We start from the raw sequence: 19797 nt of genomic DNA on the forward strand, positions 1-19797 counted from the left end.
GAGAACCTAGGCTGGGCAGGTCATGAGGGGTCTTAAGATGTTTAACTATTGCTCCAGGACTCATATCTGGAATGAGAAATTATCTCAGTTCTACTCTTTCACTTTTACAGATGGGGAAACTAAGATCCACATAGTTGAAGGGCCTTTCTCACAGCTTACTCTTTGGTCATTCAGTCATGTCTGACTGAATCCAAGGGATTTTCTTTTTTTGTTTGTTTGTTTTTTTTGTGGGGCAATGAGGGTTAAGTGACTTGCCCAGGGTCACACAGCTAGTAAGTGTCAAGTGTCTGAAGCCGGATTTGAATTCAGGTCTTCCTGAATCCAGGGCCGGTGCTTTATCCACTGTGCCATCTAGCTGCCCCCATAAATGAAAAACAAAATAAATAATTTTTGAAAAGAAGAAAAGTCTGCCCCTGTCCAAGGGATTTTTTTGGCAAAGGTATTCGAGTGGTTTTTCCTTTTCCAGTGTGTCCCCATTTTACAGATGAGGAACTGAGGCAAATAGGGGTTAAGTGACTTGCCCAGGGTCACACAGCTAACAAGTGTCTAAAACCAGATTTGAACTCAGGTCTTCCTGACAACAAGCCTAGTGTTCTAGTTGGCCTAGCCAGAAGCTAAGCAAGGATTAGAACCCAAATTCTAGTCTGACTCAGTTCAGTGTTCCCTCTATGGTACCTTGCTGCTATATAAGTTTATAAGCTTCAGAAGGCAATTACCTTTTCTGTTTGGCTTGTAGTGCGCATAGTAACTAACACCACAACAGGTATCCCTGCATTTGATGAATAATATTTGAAGATTATCAAAAAGGTCAGAATGTAGGCAGATAGGAAAGACCCCAAAATAAGGAAAGTAGAGAAGAAAAGATTCAATGTAAAGAACAAAAAAAAAAGGATCTGAAATAGAAGAAAGGAATCATCAGATTTAAAACAGGGTGAAAGAGGATGTGTCTGGGTTTTATGAAAAGAAAAACTTCACTAAGGAGTAACTGGGGCTACAAAAAAAGGGGGAGTCTCTGAGAATGCCTCCCCCATGACTCACCTTGACCATACCCTTATTGGCCTCTACTGTCCACAGTAAGGGAGAACACTCACAGGCAAAGCAGGCTTATTAGCCCTCCATTACGAGAGACAGAGAGTATACCAGAAGTATAAGGATGCCAATTTGCAGATGACCCTTCAGTGAAAGGAAGGAAATGTGCATTTATTAAGCACCTACTAGGTGCCAGGCACTGTGCCAAACACTTTACAGATTATGTCCTTTAATCTTCATAACGACCCTGAGAGGCAGGTGCTGTTATTATCCTTATTTCACAGTTGGGTGAGCTGGAGCAGGCAGAGGTTAAATGACTTGCCCAAGGTTACACATCTACTAGGAGTCTGAATTAATAGAAAAAATAACCATCAGTGAAGAATAATAGATTTCTCAGACTAAATAATGTTTTATATTTCACATATAAAGATTGTGCTATGACCCACTATTAGTATGGGAAATAATTTGAAGTACTTTTCCACGAGTGGGGATGGATTTTTCTCCCTTTATTTCATAGGTAGAACAAAGAAACTGGACAAAAGGAAAGACCTTGAGTTGAATATGCTCATTTCCTATTGAAGTTTCACCAATATAAAGCAGTTGCCATAATGAACAGGCTTTAAAAGCCCAGAAAGCACCTCAGCTTTTTCATTTTCATCAAACTAAGAAACATGGCAACCAAAGGCAACCAAAATTTGTATTTTAAACTCATTTGCAAAATATTAAGGTGAGGAATGGGGGAATACTAGAAGCAGTAGTGCCTCACAAACCAATGAAAAGTAGGGGGGGTGACATGAGTCTGCAGAAGGCTTGCCAAATCATCCAGGAGCATTCATAGATGAAACCAGAAAGGAAGAAAATAGATGGAAAATTCACTTCAATTAAACATATATTTGTAAGCACTCCATATGTGTAAAGTATTGGGGATATAAAAACAAAAAAAAAATGAAATAACCCATTTTCAAAATTATATTTTGCTGGGGGGAAGAGAGCAATGGAAGAATAACAAGTGGAAAAATTAAGACAGGAAACATACAGGAAAGACCTAAACAACTAGAGAAATATTAATTGCTCAGGGAATAAACAGAGCTAATATAACACAAAAAAAATTTAACTGAAATTAATTTACTTACTCAGTGTCATACCCATTGAACTACTGAAAGACTTAAAGTGAGAAAAAAATAATAATGAAATTCATCTGGAGAACAAAAGGTCAAGAATCTCAAAGGAAATAATGAAAAAAAGGGGGGGGAGGGAAAGGCACTTAACAGAACCAAAACTGTTCTACTAAGAAGTAATTATTAAAAACAGTTTGGTACTGGTTAAAAAAAAACAAGTTAAAATCAGTCAAACAATTTAGATCCACAATGTACAGAAGCAAGAGAACCTCGTGTTAGATAAACCCAAAGATACCAGTTACTGAGGTAAGGATTTAATTATTTGACAAAGACTGATGAGAAAAATGAAAAGCAGTTTAGCAAAAAAATTGAAAAATATCAACATCTCACATCATATACCAAGATAAACTCCAAATGGATTCATGACTTAGACAAATCAGAGGAGCAAGGAATCCTTTTCAGAATCAGAGAAGAGTTCATGACTAGACAAGCAATAGCAGGTGTGAGAACATAAGAGCCAATTTTGATTATATAAACTTGAAAAAAAAATTGTGCAAATATAATACAGAAAATTAGAAGGGAAATAGGTGACTGGGGAAAAAATCCTTGCAATACATTTTTCTAAAAAGTGCCTTGGGCAGCTAGGTGGCACAGTGGATAAAGCGCTGGCCCCGGATTCAGGAGGACCTGAGTTTAAATCCAGCCTCAGACACTTGACAACTTACTGGCTGTGTGACCCTGGGCAAGTCACTTAACCCTCATTGTCCTGCAAAAAGAAAGAAAGAAAGAAAGAAAGAAAGAAAGAAAGAAAGAAAGAAAGAAAGAAAGAAAGAAAGAAAGAGAAAAGTGACACATATGCAAGATTTATAAAGAATTGATTCAAATAAGAGCCACTCCCGATAGATGAATGGTCAAAGGATATGAAGAAGCAAATTTCAAAGGAAGAAATCCAAGCTACCACTAATCATACGAGCAAAAAAAGATCCAAATCACTAATAATTAGAGAAATGCAAATGAAAACAATTCTGAGGTTCCATGATGAAAAAGGAAAATGATAAATGTTATGGGGACCTCAGGAAAAGAGGCTAATTCATTGTTGGTTGAGCTGTGAATTAATTCAGGCATTCTGGAAAACAATCTGAAATTATGCCCCTAAAGTTACTAAATCGTGCATACTCTTCAACTCAATTATACCCCAACTAGGTGTATAGCCAGAGATCAAAGAAAGAGGAAAAGGGCCCACATACACCAAAATATTTGTAAACTGCTCTTTTTATAGAAATCCTAAAATGGAAACTAAGGGGATGCCAACTTAATGGATAATGTCTAAACAAACTGTGATTTATGAATAGAATGGAATAGTATTATACCATAAGAAAAAACAAAATGGGTAGTTTCAGAGGGAATTGGGAAGAGCAGTATGATCTAGTATAGAGTATCAGAAACAGGAAAAAAATGTATAAAATGACAGTAGTGTGAAAAACAACTTCAAAAGACTTTAGAACTCTGATTAATACAATGATAACCATGAGTCTAGAGCACTTAAGATGAAACTAGCCCTTTACTTTTTTCTTTTTTTGCTTTTACTAGGAACAAACTTTATTCTAGTGTTGCTTACTGTATCATTTAAGTTCATTTTAACATATATGTCCAACTTTAAAAAAAATTAATTTAGTTTTTTTTTTCCTGGACCTAAAAATATTAGGTACAAATGATATAGCTTTTCCCTCTCTCAATTCAGTAAGACTTCAGTTTGGCCTTCCTTTATAATGCCAAAAAATATCATCATGAACCAGTAAAGCAGAAACACAAAGAAATGTTACTTGGTTGCTGTGCTTATTTAATAATTTTTTTTTAATAAAGTAAAGTTACTATAGCTACAGTGTAGTGTGTCAGTAAGATTCTCTTTGATACTCTCCCATTTCATCAGATTTATATATACATATATAAATATATATGCACATACATACATACACACGTACTGTACTATGCTTGTTGTTTAGTCATGTCTGACTCTACGTGATTCCATGGACTTTTGACCGTGGGGTTTTCTTGGCAAAGATATTAAAATGGTTTACCATTTCCTTTTCCAGGGTGTCCCCATTTTAAAGATGAGGAACTGAGGCAAATAGGGGTTGAGTGACTTGCCCCGAGTCACACAGCTAGCAAGTGTCTGAAGCTGGATTTGAATGCAGATTCTTCTGAGTCCTGGCTTGGCATTCTATCCACTTAGCCACCTAGCTGCCGTCATCACTATTAAGCAATGCATAAAACAAGCAGTCACATCAATCAGTCAAAAAGCACCTACTATGTGCCAGGAACTATGCTAGAGCATACAAAGAAGGCAAAAACATAACAAATATTGCTTTCAAGGGGCTTAATGGCACGTGCATATAATAAATGCATACCTCAATAGAAAGTGATACTTAAACTGTGCTTTAAAGGATTCCAAGCAATGAAGGAGAAAAATGTGCACATTATACATGGGGTGGGGTGGGGAATCTGTGCAAAGATATTAACTAGAAAATGGAATGTTTATATGGGGAACAGCAAAGTGTTCCCTCCTGTCATGAGGTTAATGCATTCCATTAGAGGAGTAGAAACGTAGGATTCCTTAAAACTGGTGAGTTTCTCTAGATGCTCCTATTTGTGGATAATGTTATGTTGATTGTAATAATCAATTAATAAGCAATTATTGAGTATCTATAGTACACGGGGCATTCTACTAGGGATGGGGCTACAAAGGCAAAAATTAAAACAGTTCCTACCCTCAATCTGATTATATTCTAACAAGATCCAGAACAGAATCCCTCCTCAACTATTTAGAGGTGTCAGACTAACAATCTATATGGGAAATATCAAATGTCTGTAGGCACGTAGTTAGAAGGACTATCCATGGAGTTAGCCCAATAGCATATATATTTTGGATAGACACTGGAGCTGAACAACAAACTGGGTCTGGCATGGAATATAAGTAAGAAAATGTACTATATTTGGGAAAATGTGAGGAATTCTCAATAATCCCCAACTACTCCTTGCACAAAACCCATCTGATAACATGAATTATCTCCCAGTGATGCTTTGAATGCCATAGCCACAAAGCTCAGAACACCATGATTTCAGAAGAGTGGTATTAAAAATTAAAGTCATTTAATTGATGCAGAAATTCCTTCCATTAATACAGATCGGCAATCTATCTATAAAAGAGGGTCCTGGAGTTAAGTGACCTGAAGGAGAGGGGAGGTTAAGGTACTTGCCCCTGGCCACATGGGTACTATATATCAGAAATACTTTGCTGAATTCAAGGTCCACCCTCTCTTGTTCTGCTGTCTCAACCATACAAGATATCACCCAGGAAACATGCAGAAGGACTGTTTTGAGAGAAAGAAAAACAAACGGACAACCTCTTTGCTGACCTGGTACCCACAAAACATAATAATTTTAGAGGAAGGCCTCTACCACACTGGGCAGCGTCTACAGAGGATTCATGATACAGAAGAACACAGTCAAGAATTTGTAAGAGAATGTATGGTAAGAAGTACATAAAATGAGAAGATACTGAAATCTGCATTGGTGGAGTGAGTATTCATATTCATGAGTTCCAAGGATCCATTGATGGACTGAAGAAAGGAAATTCATTTGTATTCATCCATTCAAACTTTCTGGGGTTTTGTTTTTGTTTTTGGTGGGGAGCAGAAACCACAGCTTTCAGGTAATCCGACAATTCTTAAATGATCTTTCCTCAATCTATTTTCCAGCTCAGTTGTTTTTCTGATAAGGTATTTCATATTTTCTTCCATTTTAAAAATTCTTTTGAGTTGGTTGGGTTGATTCTTGATGTGTCATGGAGCCATTAGCTTCCACAAGCCTAATTCTAATTTTTAAGGAACTATTTTCTTTAGTTAGCTTTTGTACCTCCTTTTCCATTTGGCCAACTGTACTTTTTAAGGAGTTTTTTTCTTTGGTGTATTTCTCTACATCTTTTTCCATTTTCTGTGCTTCCTTTACGAAGCTATTTTGATTCTTTTTCATAATTCTCTAGTCTAACTCTTATTTTCCCAATTTTTCTTCTATCTCTCTTATTTGACTTTAAAAATCCTTTTTAAGCTCTTCCAGGAATTCTTTTTAGGCCTGAGACCAATTCATATTTCTCTTTGAGGCATCACTGTAGGCATTTTGACATTGTCGTCCCCTTCTGAGTTTATGTTGCCATAGTAGCTTTCTATGGTCAGGTTTTTTCCTTTGTTTTTTACTCATTTTCCAGTATATTTCATGACTTTTTAAATTGAGTTCTGTTCCTGGGATACAGGGGGCACTGTCCCAAACTTCTTGCATGGGGTGCCAGAAGCCTGGCCACTGGCCTATTGTACAGGGTCTTTGGGCCTGGCTTCTAGTCTGATGCACTGGAGGCCCAAAAGCTGGCCCACTGATCTGCTGTGACAGGGCTGTAAGGCCTTGGCTGCTGTCCTGTGCTGGGTCTAGGGGCCTTCCTCTGACTTACCTGGATACCACCTGTACTGGACTTCACTCTCCTTTTATTTGAGTGAGAGAAACCTTTCCTGCAGCCCTTTTAAGTTATCTTGGGCTGGAAAATTGTTTCACACCATCCTCCTATGGGTTCTGCTACTCCAGAATTTGTTTTGAGGCACGGTTTAAAGTTATTTGGAGGGGAATCTGAGAGAGCTCAGGCAAGTTCCTGCCTTTTCTCCACCATCTTAACTGAGATATTCCATTCAAACTTTCTAATCCAGGTCCCCTTATAATTGAGGGCATGCAGGTAAATCTGAGGTCTACTGTATGAAACAGGAAGAGCCTAACTAGAGTCACAATCTCAAACCTCATCAAAGTAGTGCGCTGCCTGAGTTGGTCACATTTATGACTATTTGCATAATGCAGTAAAAGCTATCTAAGAAGTCAGGTGTAACTCAAAGTACCCTTATAAAAAGTTACTTTTCTATGGAATTATATATGAATACTAAAGAATAGTGATGATATAAATGTAAACTATACCACTAAATGAAAGGATATGCTAAAAGTACAGTAAAAAAGTAAAATATCACTAGCCCAAAATTTTGAGCTTCTGAAATTCAAAGACTCTAACATTTAAAAATGCATTTTAAAACTGAAACACCCCTAATGGAAATATTCATAACTAGGTATGTGACCCTGGATAAGTCATTAACTTCTTTGGACTTCAGTTTTTAATTTTTAAAATGATGATGGCTATACCAGGTGATTTCTAAGAAATTTTCCAGCTTTATAATTCTTCACCAAAAACATATTGGAAGTAAGAAAACAGGAGTGTGAGTGGGTAATGCCTTTATGTGCATGACCTAAGGCAAAAGTCCTTTTGCTTGAAAACCACCAAATGGGAATTTTAATCCAGTTATTCAGCTGAGTGACCTGTTAATCTTTACATGCATTATTGTTTAATCTTGAAGCACTTTAACCTTATAAGGAACAGACTGACTCTCCTCTTCCCCTCCTTCTTTCCCTCTCCTTTCCCCCGTTCTCTTTCTTCCTGCTCTGTATAGATAATATATATTAAAATTACAAATTACATATAATATCATACATTATGCATGGAGAGGATATATTATATATCATATATAATATATATTACGTGGAGGGGAGAGGGGAGAGAAGGAAGGGAGGAGGTAAAGAGAGAGATGAGGCCAGACAGACTTTGTTCCCTGGTGAGAGGGGTTGATACCTGCACCTGGGTACTCCACCACACCAAATGGTGAGGCAATTAGCCCTGATGACAGCATCAGCAGAGGAAGCGTATGCAACTATAAAAAAGCATAAGAACATTTCAGAAGCAAATCCTCTCAATCATAGGGCCTCAGGAGGGAGGAACCGTGTGGCAAATTGTTCCTAAAAACCAAACTTCTTGGAGGTGGTCTTTTCTGGACAGTGTTAGGTTTATAGGGTTGGAGAGAAAAGCTTTCTAGAGAGATAAGGAAGAGTTCCTGGAAATACCAGGTCTTTTGAAGAAAAGGGGATTAAACCCTAGTTCCCCTAGAAGGCCAAGGGGCAAGAGACTTAGTTTCAATCCAGAGGAACACATGCCTGGGCTTTGTGCTCCATCATTACTGTGAGCACCTGGATGTACAGGTCTGAGGGGAAGGGCTTCTCTAGTAACCTCAAATCATTTTCCTTTCTCACTGGGAGGAAGAGAGGGCTTGGTAGAAAAGAAGGAAAACAGGACCAACTTTTAGAGCCCGAGTCCTACATTTTTCTATGGTGTAAAACAATGACTACACCACACCCAAAGTATAGTGTTACCTTGGATGCCTGAGAGTAAACTGAGACTTTCACATATGCCTGGGAATTCTGGACATGAGTTATCCTTGAGGATTCCTGGAAGAAACTCAAGGTGGGGCAGAATCAGTCAAAGGGGGATGATTTTTGAGAGACCCCCAAGTTTGAAGCTAGTACAGGTGACATTTTTAGGGTAAATCCTAGCAATGAATTTTCTGGGTATAGCATCATGATCAGCTTTGTGACTTTCATTTTTCTTTAATTTTTTGTGAGGCAATTGGGGTTAGGTGACTTGCCCAGGGTCACAAAGCTAGTAAATAGCAATTATTTGAGGCAGGCAGGATTTGAACTCAGATCCTCCTGACTCCAGGGCTGGAGCTCTATCTACTGCACCACCTGGCTGCCCCTGCTTTGTGACTTTCATTGCATGTTGCTAGATTGCTCTTCAAAATGTTTGAACCATGCCACAGTCCCTACTCACACCCTATCGTATTGTCACTTTCCCTGCAGTTCACCAATACTGAGGGTTTTTTTGAGGAAGAGCAATTGTGCCACTATAGTAGGCATAACATGCTATCTTAAGATTGTCTTGATCTGAATATCTATGCTTATTAGGTAGTTTGGGCACATTTTCAATGTGGTTATTAATTATGTGTTTCCTTGTTTGACAATTGTCCTTTGACCATTTCTCCAACACAGTGTAGATATTAATCTTCCAGATGGTCATAAGATCATATTTCCAGAAGCATAAGGAGCTTTAAAAGACCATCTTGTTCAGCCTTTGTCATTTTACAGATGAGGAAACAAGGAAAGGGGGGTGGGGTTGGGACGTGAATCACTTGCCCAACACCACACAGGTAGTAAATGCAAAAGTGAGATTTGAACCCATGTCCTTAGAACCCAGCACTAGTGCCCTTTCCTCTGTATCAAGCTGACTATCTTGTGGTCAGTTTGTTTTCAGTTGTTGTTCAGTTTGTTTTTAGTTGTGTCCATCTCTTCACAATCCCATTTGGGGTTTTCTTGGCAAAGATACTGGAGTGGTCTGCTATTTTCTTCTGCTGCTCATTTCACAGATGAGAGAACTAAAGCAAACAGGATTGAATGACTTGCCCAAGGTCACACAGCTAGTTAAGTGTCTGAAGCTGGATTTGATCTCAGGTCTTTCTGACTCCAGGCCCAGTGCTCTATCCACTGTACCACCTATCTGCCCTGCCTATTTTGTTAGAATGTGGCTTATTAGAGGTTTTATATAAGATTTCATTTTGTAGTTTGTATATTTATCTGATTATATGCTTTACTGCTAAAAATTAAATTTATAATTTAAAAAAATGTTTCAAGGGGCGGCTAGGTGGCGCAGTGGATAAAGCACCGGCCCTGGATTCAGGAGTACCTGAGTTCAAATCCGGTCTCAGACACTTGACACTTACTAGCTGTGTGACCCTGGGCAAGTCACTTAACCCCCATTGCCCCGCAAAAAAAAAAAAAAAATTAAATTAAAAATAAATAAATAAATAAATAAATAATGTTTCAATAAAAACAAAGAATAACATTCTGGGCTTCCTAATAGCTAAAAACTCAACAAATGAATGCCCATTGTACTACACCGATAGTAATTCTTTTGTGTTTTTCTTTTTGTTCAGATCTGTGATTTCATCAATTTAGAGAACTCCTAGTGAGGAAACCCCCTCCATGGATGCAGATGAACAACTTGTGTGTAACTTATATTCTAAGAGGCCCACCTAGGATACCAGTAAATCAACTTGTCAATAATCACACAACTAGTATATATCAGAGAACTTGACCATAGGTCATTATGACTCCACAGCTAGATTGTGCCATTCTGCTTCTCATAGTTGTTAATAAAATTGCATGTCTCAGTAAGTTTTATAAAGAGTGCAATAGCATCTTACTTAACTTAGCATTATGTCAGGCTTAACTGATTTAATTAGCAATGCACTATCAATCAGAAAAGGCTGAAATATTACTTAATGTTTAATAATGAACTTAAGTCCTTTACTAAATTTTGAAATGTCCTGAAAACAATTAGTCAAAAAGAACTTTTACACTGATCCTTTGAGTGCAATCATATTTTCCTTTAAACAGCCTTCTGAGGAAGCAAAGAAACTTTATTAATGGAAAGAAATGGTGTACTTACAGATACACAAAACCACAAGAAAGAGGAAGTATGTAACCAATTCTCGCAAAACACTTCTTAGATATTTCTCTCGGCTTGTATTGCTTTCTTCCATCAGTCTTGTTCCCCAAAGACCTTAAATATGAAAAAAAAAAAGGTAATAGGTTAACTTATTTCATTCACATTTCAGATGTAACATATATGGCAAGGAAAAAAAAAACTAGAAAATTTTAGAAGAGAACTACCATTAAAGGCCAGTAACTATTTTTCATTACAAAATCTACTATAAGGTTATACAATTAATATGTTACTAAAATTTCCATGTTAAAGATTCATAAAATTGAAATCCATAGTGTTAAGTGTACTGGCCAAGATAAAAAGTCATCTGAATAACTAATACAGTACTTGGTACAAATATAGTAAGTACTACAACCATCACCTGATCTATAAGTGGTTTTGCTGATAAGCTAAAAATGTTTTAAAGGCATCTTTTGGTCAATCAATATGCTTTTATTAAATGCTTACTATATGCCGTTCAGGGCCCGGGGAATACAAAGACAAAGGGAAAACCAATCCTGGTCTCAAGTTCACTTTTTTTTTTCCCCCAGGGGCAATGAGGGTTAAGTGACTTGCCCAGGGTCACACAGCCAGTAAGTGTTAAGTGCCTGAGGCCAGATTTGAACTCAGGTCCTCCTGAATCCAGGGCCGGTGCTTTATCCACTGTGCCACCTAGCTGCCCCCACAAGCTCACATTCTAATGGAGTTTGTTAGGTATATACACAGGTATATTCACAAGATACATATAAAGTAGGTGGAAGATAACTCTGTAGGTGAATACACTAGCAGCAAGGAGTCCTGGGAAAGACTTCCTGCAGAAGTGGCTCCTAAGCTGATCTTAAATGAAGAGAGAGTTTCTAAGAGGTGGAGAGGAATGAGATCATGTCAGGCATAAAGGGCAGCTAGTGTAATGCACAGAGCTGGATGAGGGAGGTCAGCAATGAGGGAGGCCAGTATGGCTGGACTACAGACTGCATTGAGGGGAGTAATGAGACTGGAATGACAGGAAGGAGTCAGGTTGTAAATATTATTCAATGTTTGATCCTTAGAGGTAAGAGGGAGCTGCTGGAGTTTATTTAATATGGGCATCAAGACTTGCCTCATATGTACCAGCCACATGCCATGGTCAAACATGTGCTTTAGGGAAATCAATTACATAGCTATGTGGAATATGGGGTGAGGTGGAGAAATACTTGAGGGAAGGAGACTAATGAGGAGGCTATGATCATAATCCAGGTGAGAGGGGATGAATATTTTGACTGGGGTGATGACTGTCTGAGCGGAGAGGAAGGCGTATACATTAGAGATTTTGTAGAGGAGAAATGGCAGACTGGACAAAATTTGGATATGAAGAGTCTGGTGAATAGTTGGATTGTAGAGTTAATTGGAGGGGAATAGCTCAGCAGAGAGATGATGATTGAATCTAGGGGAATTAATGAGATCACCAAGTGAGATAGTGTGGATTAAAAAAAGCCCAGGGCAGGCTCCTGTTAGGACATCCAAGGTGATTGGGTACAATATAGATGAACTAGTAAAGGAGACTGAGAAAGAGGGGTTAGAAAGAGAGAAGAATCGGGAAAAAGCAGAGAAGAAAGGAAGAGAGGAAAACCTAGAAAGAAAAGAATGTCTGGTAGAAAAAAGGGCATTGAATGTCAAAAAAGAAGGAGGATCAAGAAAAGGCCATTAGGTTAACAACTGGTTCACTGGTAACTCTGGAGAAAGTAGTTTTGACTAAATAATTAGATTGGAACAAAGATTGCAGAGGGTTTAGAAGAAACTGAGAGGAGAACAAGAGGTGGCACCAATTGCATGTAACTTTTTCAAGGAGCTTTGCTGAAAGTGAAAACTGATAGCTGGCAAGGATGGTTGGATCAACTTAAGATTTTTTTTAATGGGGAAGATATAGGTCTGTTTGTAGACAGCAGGGAAGTAACCAATAAGATAAATATTGACTATTACTGAGAAAATAGGGATAACAGCGGAAGCGATTTGTTATAGAAATCAGAAGGCACTGAGAACCCTAGGGAAGCAACTAAAAAACTATTTAAAACAATTAATAACTTTAGTAAAGTTGCAAGATATAAAATAAACCCACAACTCATCAACATTTCTCTATGTTACCAATAAAAGCATCAATGTAATAGGTATACGATATACAGAAGTAAATAAACACAGTAAGAACTCACTGACAACAAAAATTGAAAAGTAATCTGGCAGAAACTAGGTATAGACCAACATCTCACAAAGGTAAGCTCAAAATAGCTACAAGATTTTGAAATATAAAGGGTGATATCATAAACAAATAAGGAAAGCATAGAAGATCTGTCAGATCTATGAATGGGGGAAGAGTTCATGTGTGAACAAGAGTTAGAGGGGAATGGAAGATCAAGTGAGGGATTTTTCAGGTTGGGGGAGACACAGGCATGTTTGTAGATGGTATGGCCATCTGCCAACTCAGTTGTTTACTACCCAGCTCAGAGTCACAGCTCCACGACAGACTGAAGAGGGGACCCGAGCCAGGATTTCACCTCAGTGAAATGTCAGGCCCTCGCTGGATACTGAATGAGTTCAGAAACAAACAGTAGCTGTGAGGCACTGACACCAGGAGCAAAGCAGGAACTCGAGCTAAGCCTGATGCAGAACAGATCGATGATGGGAACCTGCAGCTCTGTTGCTCTAAACCTGCAGAGCTTCCTAGGCAGGTTAATAGTGGCTGCATATAGCAGTAGTCTACTGGAACTTTCAACTAGGGACACCACGACAGACTCAGACCCAAACTTGGACCAGGAATTTACAAAGCTCCGATCAGAAGGTTGTAAGTAGACATTGTCCCAAATTACATCATTTTGGAAGCACTGAAATCTTACAGCTCCCTAGTTGGAGTTGTCCCTGAGATCCTAGAATAATACAACACTTGACACCCCAAGAAAGTAAGATTTAAAAAGACAAAAAGCTCAATTAGGATATTCTCTCCAGAAATTCATGGAGCCTTGCCCTAACATTAAGTTCAAAGCCAAGAAGAAGTAGGCTGGAAAATGAGCAAACAAAAAAAGAGTTCCACCCCAAAGATCTATTATAGTGAGAGAGAAGTACTAGACATAAATGTAGAAGAAAACTATTCCAAAATATTTATAAGCAAAGCCTCAAAGAAAAATGCAAATTGGGCATAAGTCCAACCAGGCCTCCTGGAAAAGCTAAAACAGGAGTTTTTTTTTTAAAAGAGCTAAACAATTATTTTAAAATCCAAATGAGAGTAGTAGAGGGGAAAACTGGAAAAGAAATGAAAGTTATGGAAGAAAGATATGGAAAAAGAATTAATAGCTTGGGGAAAAAAAAAAACCTTACCAAAGAAGATAATTTCCTGAAAACCAGAACTGACCAATGTCTAATTTAATTCCACAAGATATCAAGAAATACTAAAACAAAATCAAGATTGAAAAAATTTAAGAAAATTTTAGGTATCTTATAGCAAAAATAACTGACTTGGAAAACAGTTCAAACAAAGATAATTTAAGAATCATCAAAAAAGAGCCTAGGCATATTTCAAGAAATCATAAAACTACCCAGATCTCTTAGAATCAGAGGGCAAAGGAGAATAAGAAAAATCCACTAGTCACCCCCCAAAAGAAACCCCCAAATAAAAACTCCCAAGAATATTACATCAAAAATCCTGATCTTCCAAGATTAAAGAAAATATACTGTAAGCAGCCAGAAAGAAAAAATTCAAAAACCATAGTCAGGATTAAGCAAGATTTAGCATCCACTACTATAAAGGAGTAAACAATCTAGGCTCACAGCCTAGAATAATTTGCCCAGTAAAAGTGAGCGGCTAGGTGGCGCAGTGAATAGAGCACTGGCCCTGGAGTCAGGAGTACCTGACTTCAAATCTGGCCCCAGACACTTAACACTTACTAGCTGTGTGACCCTGGGCAAGTCACTTAACCCCAATTGCCTCACTTAAAAAAAAAAAAAGTGAGTATACTTCTTTGGGGGGTAGGTGGCAGGAATGGACCTTTACTGAAATTGCACCAGAGCTGAATAGAAAATCTGACATACAAACACAGGAGTCAAGAGAAGCTTAAAAAGGTAAAGACAATTAAGCAATCTTAAGGGACTAAACAAGGATTTATAAACTATATTCTTAGATGGAGAGATGATTCATGTATTCCTCTCATAACTATATTATCAGGGGTCAAAGAAATTTCTAATTAGAAGATCTGGGAGTAATTCTGGTTATGTTGTGATGATCTAAGAAAAATGGATAAGGGGGAAGAGGCATACAGTAGGGGATCTGGGGAAAAGGAGAGGAAGAACAGGTAAAATCACATCATATAACCAGGGTGCCTGAATTCCCAGTATCTAGCACAGTTACTCACATACAAGGTGTATAATACATATTTAGTTAACTACTGTAGCCTTACAGGTATAGACAACTCTATTGCACTTTATGTTAAGCATAGGTTATTGTTCTGATCTCTGCAATTCAGTGACTGTACTTCAAATTTCTGAGCACATCAACAAGTGATGTACATTGTTCCATCACTCTTAGTAGCCAGTTAGCAAAACTGCAGAGAGCTCAGCCAGGTAAATGAATAAACAATACTCCTAGATTTCTTAAGGCAATACATTTTCTTTTATACAAAGTGTTCATAAGAACTAATCTTATCTAAATCCCCCTTTATATCATCGTCATAAGAGAAGAAATACGGACAGGGACTAGACTTATAATTTAATTGGTAAAGAGAACCCTCAGTTCAGGAAACTCCCTTTACCAACACAATTGGGCACGTTCTCTGCAACTTAACAGTCACAGAGAACTTGCTTAAGAGCATTGAGTGATTTGCCCAGAGTCATAGAGCCAGGGTGTGTCAGAGGTGGGATGTAAGCCCAGTGTTCTTGGTTTTGCGGCTGGTTCTCCAACCGCTATGCCTGGCTGACTCTCATAATAAAATACATAATTCCTCAAATGATTACTGTCTCTATAGTCATTTGAATTCTCCATGGAAATGGTAACTGGTCTGAAGGGTACATAGGAATGACTAAGGTATCTTTGCATGTAGAAGGGGTGGGAAGCTGTCTCCTCTACAAATGTAGGGAACAAATGTCACATAACACATAACCTATGTGTAGACAACTTGAGCAACCCTAAAATCCTGAAAATATTTCACAAGTGCTCCCCCTGATGAAAAGCACAGCCTTTGGGCTGAAGTAGAAACATTCTTCAGGACAGAAAATCTCCCTTTCTCAGCTAAACTCTTTGAAAAAAAAAGCTGTCTATATAAACAACTTAGAAAGATTTAAGAAATACGATTATCACAGTGATCAAACATGATTGCAGAGGACATACACTACCTACTTCCTGACACAGAGGTGATGGACTCAGGGCACAGCCTGGGACATATATTTTGGGAATGGCCAATACAGGCATTGATTTGGCTTGGTAATGTACAACATAAAAGTTTTCTTTCTTTTTTCTTTTTTTGTTTTAAGAAAGGGGGAAATGGGGAAGGGGGGGCAGTTAGGGGGTATAGTGGATAAAGCACCTGTCCTGGATTCAGGAGGACCTGAGTTCAAATCCCGCCTCAGACACTTGACACTTACTACCTGTATGACCCTGGGCAAGTCACTTAACCATCATTGCCCCACCAAAAAGAAAAAAGAAAAGAAAGGGGGAAGTGAGAGGAAAAGAAAATCATTTTTTGTTCATTGAAATATATGTATGTAGATAGACAGACTGACCAAATTTGGCTCTATGGAAGAGATAATGAAAAGGCATCTCATTCCCCCTTCTTTATAAAGGTAGGAGACAATTGGTGTGGAACACTGTATAAAATGTCAGATTTTCCCACCATATTTGTTCATTTTTCCTGAATCTTTTTTTTTTTTAATTCTTAAAATGTGTTATCAGGATGGATGGCTCTTGGGAATGAATGGAAGGAAACACTGGGGAACATGGATGATAAGAAAACAAGAAAGATCAAGAAAAAAAATTCTAAAGAAAAAGTGGTCTATAGTCACTATCGTCAGTTCTCAGCAATCTGGCTTCTGACTTCATCACTCAACTAAAACTGTTCTCTGTAAAGTTATCAGTCTTTTAATGGCCTAATCTGGTCATCTTTTTCTTAGTCCTCCTCAGTCTCTTCTTCTGGGTTGGGGGTGGGGGCTGGAACTAGGTGTAATTTTGGAGTCCAGATCCTCTGGATGGCCTTAATTAAGCAAACATGCTGTCCCTTTCCACCTGAACCTCCCTTCCTCTCACATCTTCTCTTCATTGCAAACCAAGGAATTAGGCCTGAATTCTGGAATGACTCATTGAACCCATGGCAAATGACAAATATACAAAGTAATGTTTATTTTCCCCAAAAGCACAGCTTCTGATTGCCAAATTTAATTTGATTTCTAAGTTGGAACTAGAAAAAGTCATGGATATTCAGTGAGAGGAGTCCAAGAGTTCCTTACTATTGTGAGCGATTTAGGACTATGCAAATTGATTATTATCAAACACAGAGACAGCACGTGTGAAATATTTTCAGGTTCTATAGAAGATTCTTACTCAGGGAACAGACATAGATGGCTTCTGAAATGCCTTCCAGTTCTGGGATTCTGTGATCTTCAACCCCTTCACCCCTCTAATCCATCTTGCACACCTGGGCTTAATTAATCTAAACAACTGTCCTCATTAGAACATCCTCCAGCTCAAATGCTGTTGATACGTCAAGGTTTACCGAGTTAAGTTTAAATTCCTTAGCTTGGCTTTCAAAGCTCATGACAATGAGACCCCCAATTTACCTCACTTCCCACAAACCCTCTCATGCCCATACAGTCACAGAATTTGAGTTGGAAGGGACTCTGAGGAAACTGAGGGAGGTTTAAGTGACTTGCATAAATTCACCCTAGTATTAACCAATCGGAAGGGGGATTTGAACCCATATCTATCAGTTGTATCATTATCATGAACTTTATGGCTAACTATCCCCTCTACCGTTAGGGCAGACATGATAAAATACACTATTTAAACACCTGAGGCGTCTACATGTAATTTAAATCTAAGACTCCTGTTCTTTTGCACCATACCCTTAAATTCTACATCAGGGTTTAAGATCAACATCAACGGTACTGTATAGAACGGCGGGGAGAAAACACTGCACAAGAAATAAACTTTCTAGGTAAGTTTTAGCACGAAATAGTTCATAAAAAACCTCTTTCCCTAAAAAAAAACTTTTAAAAAGAATAGAATTCATTCCGTGCACCAAAAATCCAGTCCATTGTTGGTCCTTCTAGGGAAAGCCCAAATCAAATGTTTTGGGTTGGTTGGTTTGTTTTTCCCAGGTTGCCCGTGACAAAACGTTTCTCCTACTCGACTAAAAGGGCTCTAAACAGCTACTAGAAAACTATTTTTTGTAATTATGAAAACTTTGCCCCTCCTCCCGTCCTCTACAAACTGAATGCTCAATTTCGATTCGTCAGTTTCAGCAGAAGTTCAGGCTAGGATTCTAAACTAGATTATCCTTTTCTCATGGCAATGGTTTGTGTGGGGTCCCAGCACCCTCCTCAAAGGGCAAAGTTAAAACTTTGTGCAAGACTGTTCTCACAATCCTGTAAAATATGCAAGGGCTGCAAGGGTAAAACGAGAGGATTTCCAGAATACGCTGCCACATTCCCCTTAAATAAAGGTTGCAAACTCCCGAGAGTGGGGAATGCAGAGTAGAAGGGGAGGAAAGGGAGGCTGGGGCCGGGAAGCGCAGAGCGGGCGGATGGAGGCAGAGGTGGGGGACTTCTGCCCGGCCGCGGCGCCCGGGGCGCCCCCTCACCTCGCAGCGCTCGGAGCAGCCTCTTGGCCCTGGGCACTCGGGCTGGGGGCGGCGGCGGCGGCGGCCCGTCCAGGGGGAGGTGGCGGTGCAGGGACTCTCCGGGGCCGGCGGGGCTGGCACAGAGGGGGCCCTGGGGCTCCCTCCTCCTCCGGCGGCCGCTCGGGAGGGTCCCGCCGTGGAAGCCGCCGAGCCCCAGGCCGCTGTTGCAGGAAGAGGTGACCACGGAGGAGGCGGCGGACCTGCGGCTGCCGGGCCGCCACTCCACGTCCATCTCCACCACCATGCCGCCTTCCTCGCCTTCCACCTCCTCGTCGTCGTCATCCTCGTCGTCCTCCGGCTCGAAGCCCGGGTTGTCCCGGCTCCACGCCTGCCGGGAGCACGCCGACAGGGGCGGGGAGGGCGAGGCGGAGGCCCCGGCCGGCGGGTCGCGAGCGGCCGCCTGGCGGATGCGCTCCATCTCGATCTCCAGCCCCCGCGGCTCGCGGAGGCCGCCCGGGGAGGAGAGGCCCGGGGCCGCGAGGCCGCCGCCGTCCGCGCCGGGCAGCCTGGCCCGGGAGGAGGCGGCGGCCCCGGGCTCTCCCGGGCGCGGGGGCGGCGGCGGCGGAGGCTGGGCTCTGCGGAGCGCCCCCGCCTCGGGCTGCGGCTTCACGCGGCTCGGGTTCACCATGGCGGCCGGGCGGGCGGGCTCAGTGCGGCCCGGCGCGCCGGGGCCCGCCTAACTGCGCGTCGCGAGCTGCAGGAGCCATGTTCCTTTCTTCTCCAGGCGCAGCGGCCGCCGCTCGCCGCTCCCCGCCCCCGTCTGCGCTACATTCCCGCGGCGGGCTCGGCTTCCTCCCTCCGCCCCCGGCCGCCTACGCCCACACCCCCTGGCCCGGAGCGCGGCCCTTCCCAGGGATGCACTGAGAGCAGGCTCCGGGAAAGGGCTGCTCTCCCCGCGGGCCGTCTGGCCCTTCCTGAACTGGGCAAGGCGCAGTCTGCAAGCATTCATTAAGCGCCTTCTGTGTGCCTGGCGCCCGGCTCTGCGCCGAGGCTGGAAAAAGAGGCCAAAGACGGCCGCTGCGCTTAAGGAGCTCACAGTCTAACGGAGCAGGCAGGGTGCAAGCAAACACCGAGCAGACAAGCCGAGTGCAGGGCAAATAATGAATTAGTAGGGCTTGGGAGGGCTCCCTGCAGCAGGTGGGGTTTGAGTTGGGAGTTAAAGGTCAGAAGTGAGAGCGGAGAAGGGAGGGCGGTCCAGGCATGAGGACAACCATAGGGAATGCCCAGAGCCGAGAGATGGGGGGGGGGGGGTCTTCTTGTTCATGGAACAGCCACGTGTCACTGGATGTAGGAGTACCTGGTGGGGTGTCAGGTGCGAGAAGGCTTGAAAGGCAGCAGGGGGGTA

General features: G+C 40.9%; 1 protein-coding gene across 2 annotated transcripts in view; it reads right to left on the reverse strand.

The window, feature by feature from the left end:
- Positions 1–19185, reverse strand: part of PKD2 (polycystin 2, transient receptor potential cation channel) — a 61721-nt gene extending 42536 nt beyond the window's left edge. Inside the window, exons 1-2 of one of the 2 annotated variants that reach the window (XM_043972012.1) lie at positions 18414–19181; positions 10567–10680 (exon numbers count right to left, since the gene is read on the reverse strand). In XM_043972012.1, coding sequence (XP_043827947.1) covers positions 10567–10680; positions 18414–19080 — 781 coding nt within the window. In that variant the 5' untranslated portion in view covers positions 19081–19181. Of the gene's footprint in view, positions 1–10566; positions 10681–18413 lie in introns of both variants that reach the window. The other variant, XM_043972013.1, reaches the window with a different exon arrangement.
- Positions 19186–19797: the final 612 nt, after the last annotated feature.

This window comes from Dromiciops gliroides, chromosome 6, assembly GCF_019393635.1.
Source record: "Dromiciops gliroides isolate mDroGli1 chromosome 6, mDroGli1.pri, whole genome shotgun sequence".
NCBI lineage: Eukaryota > Metazoa > Chordata > Mammalia > Microbiotheria > Microbiotheriidae > Dromiciops > Dromiciops gliroides.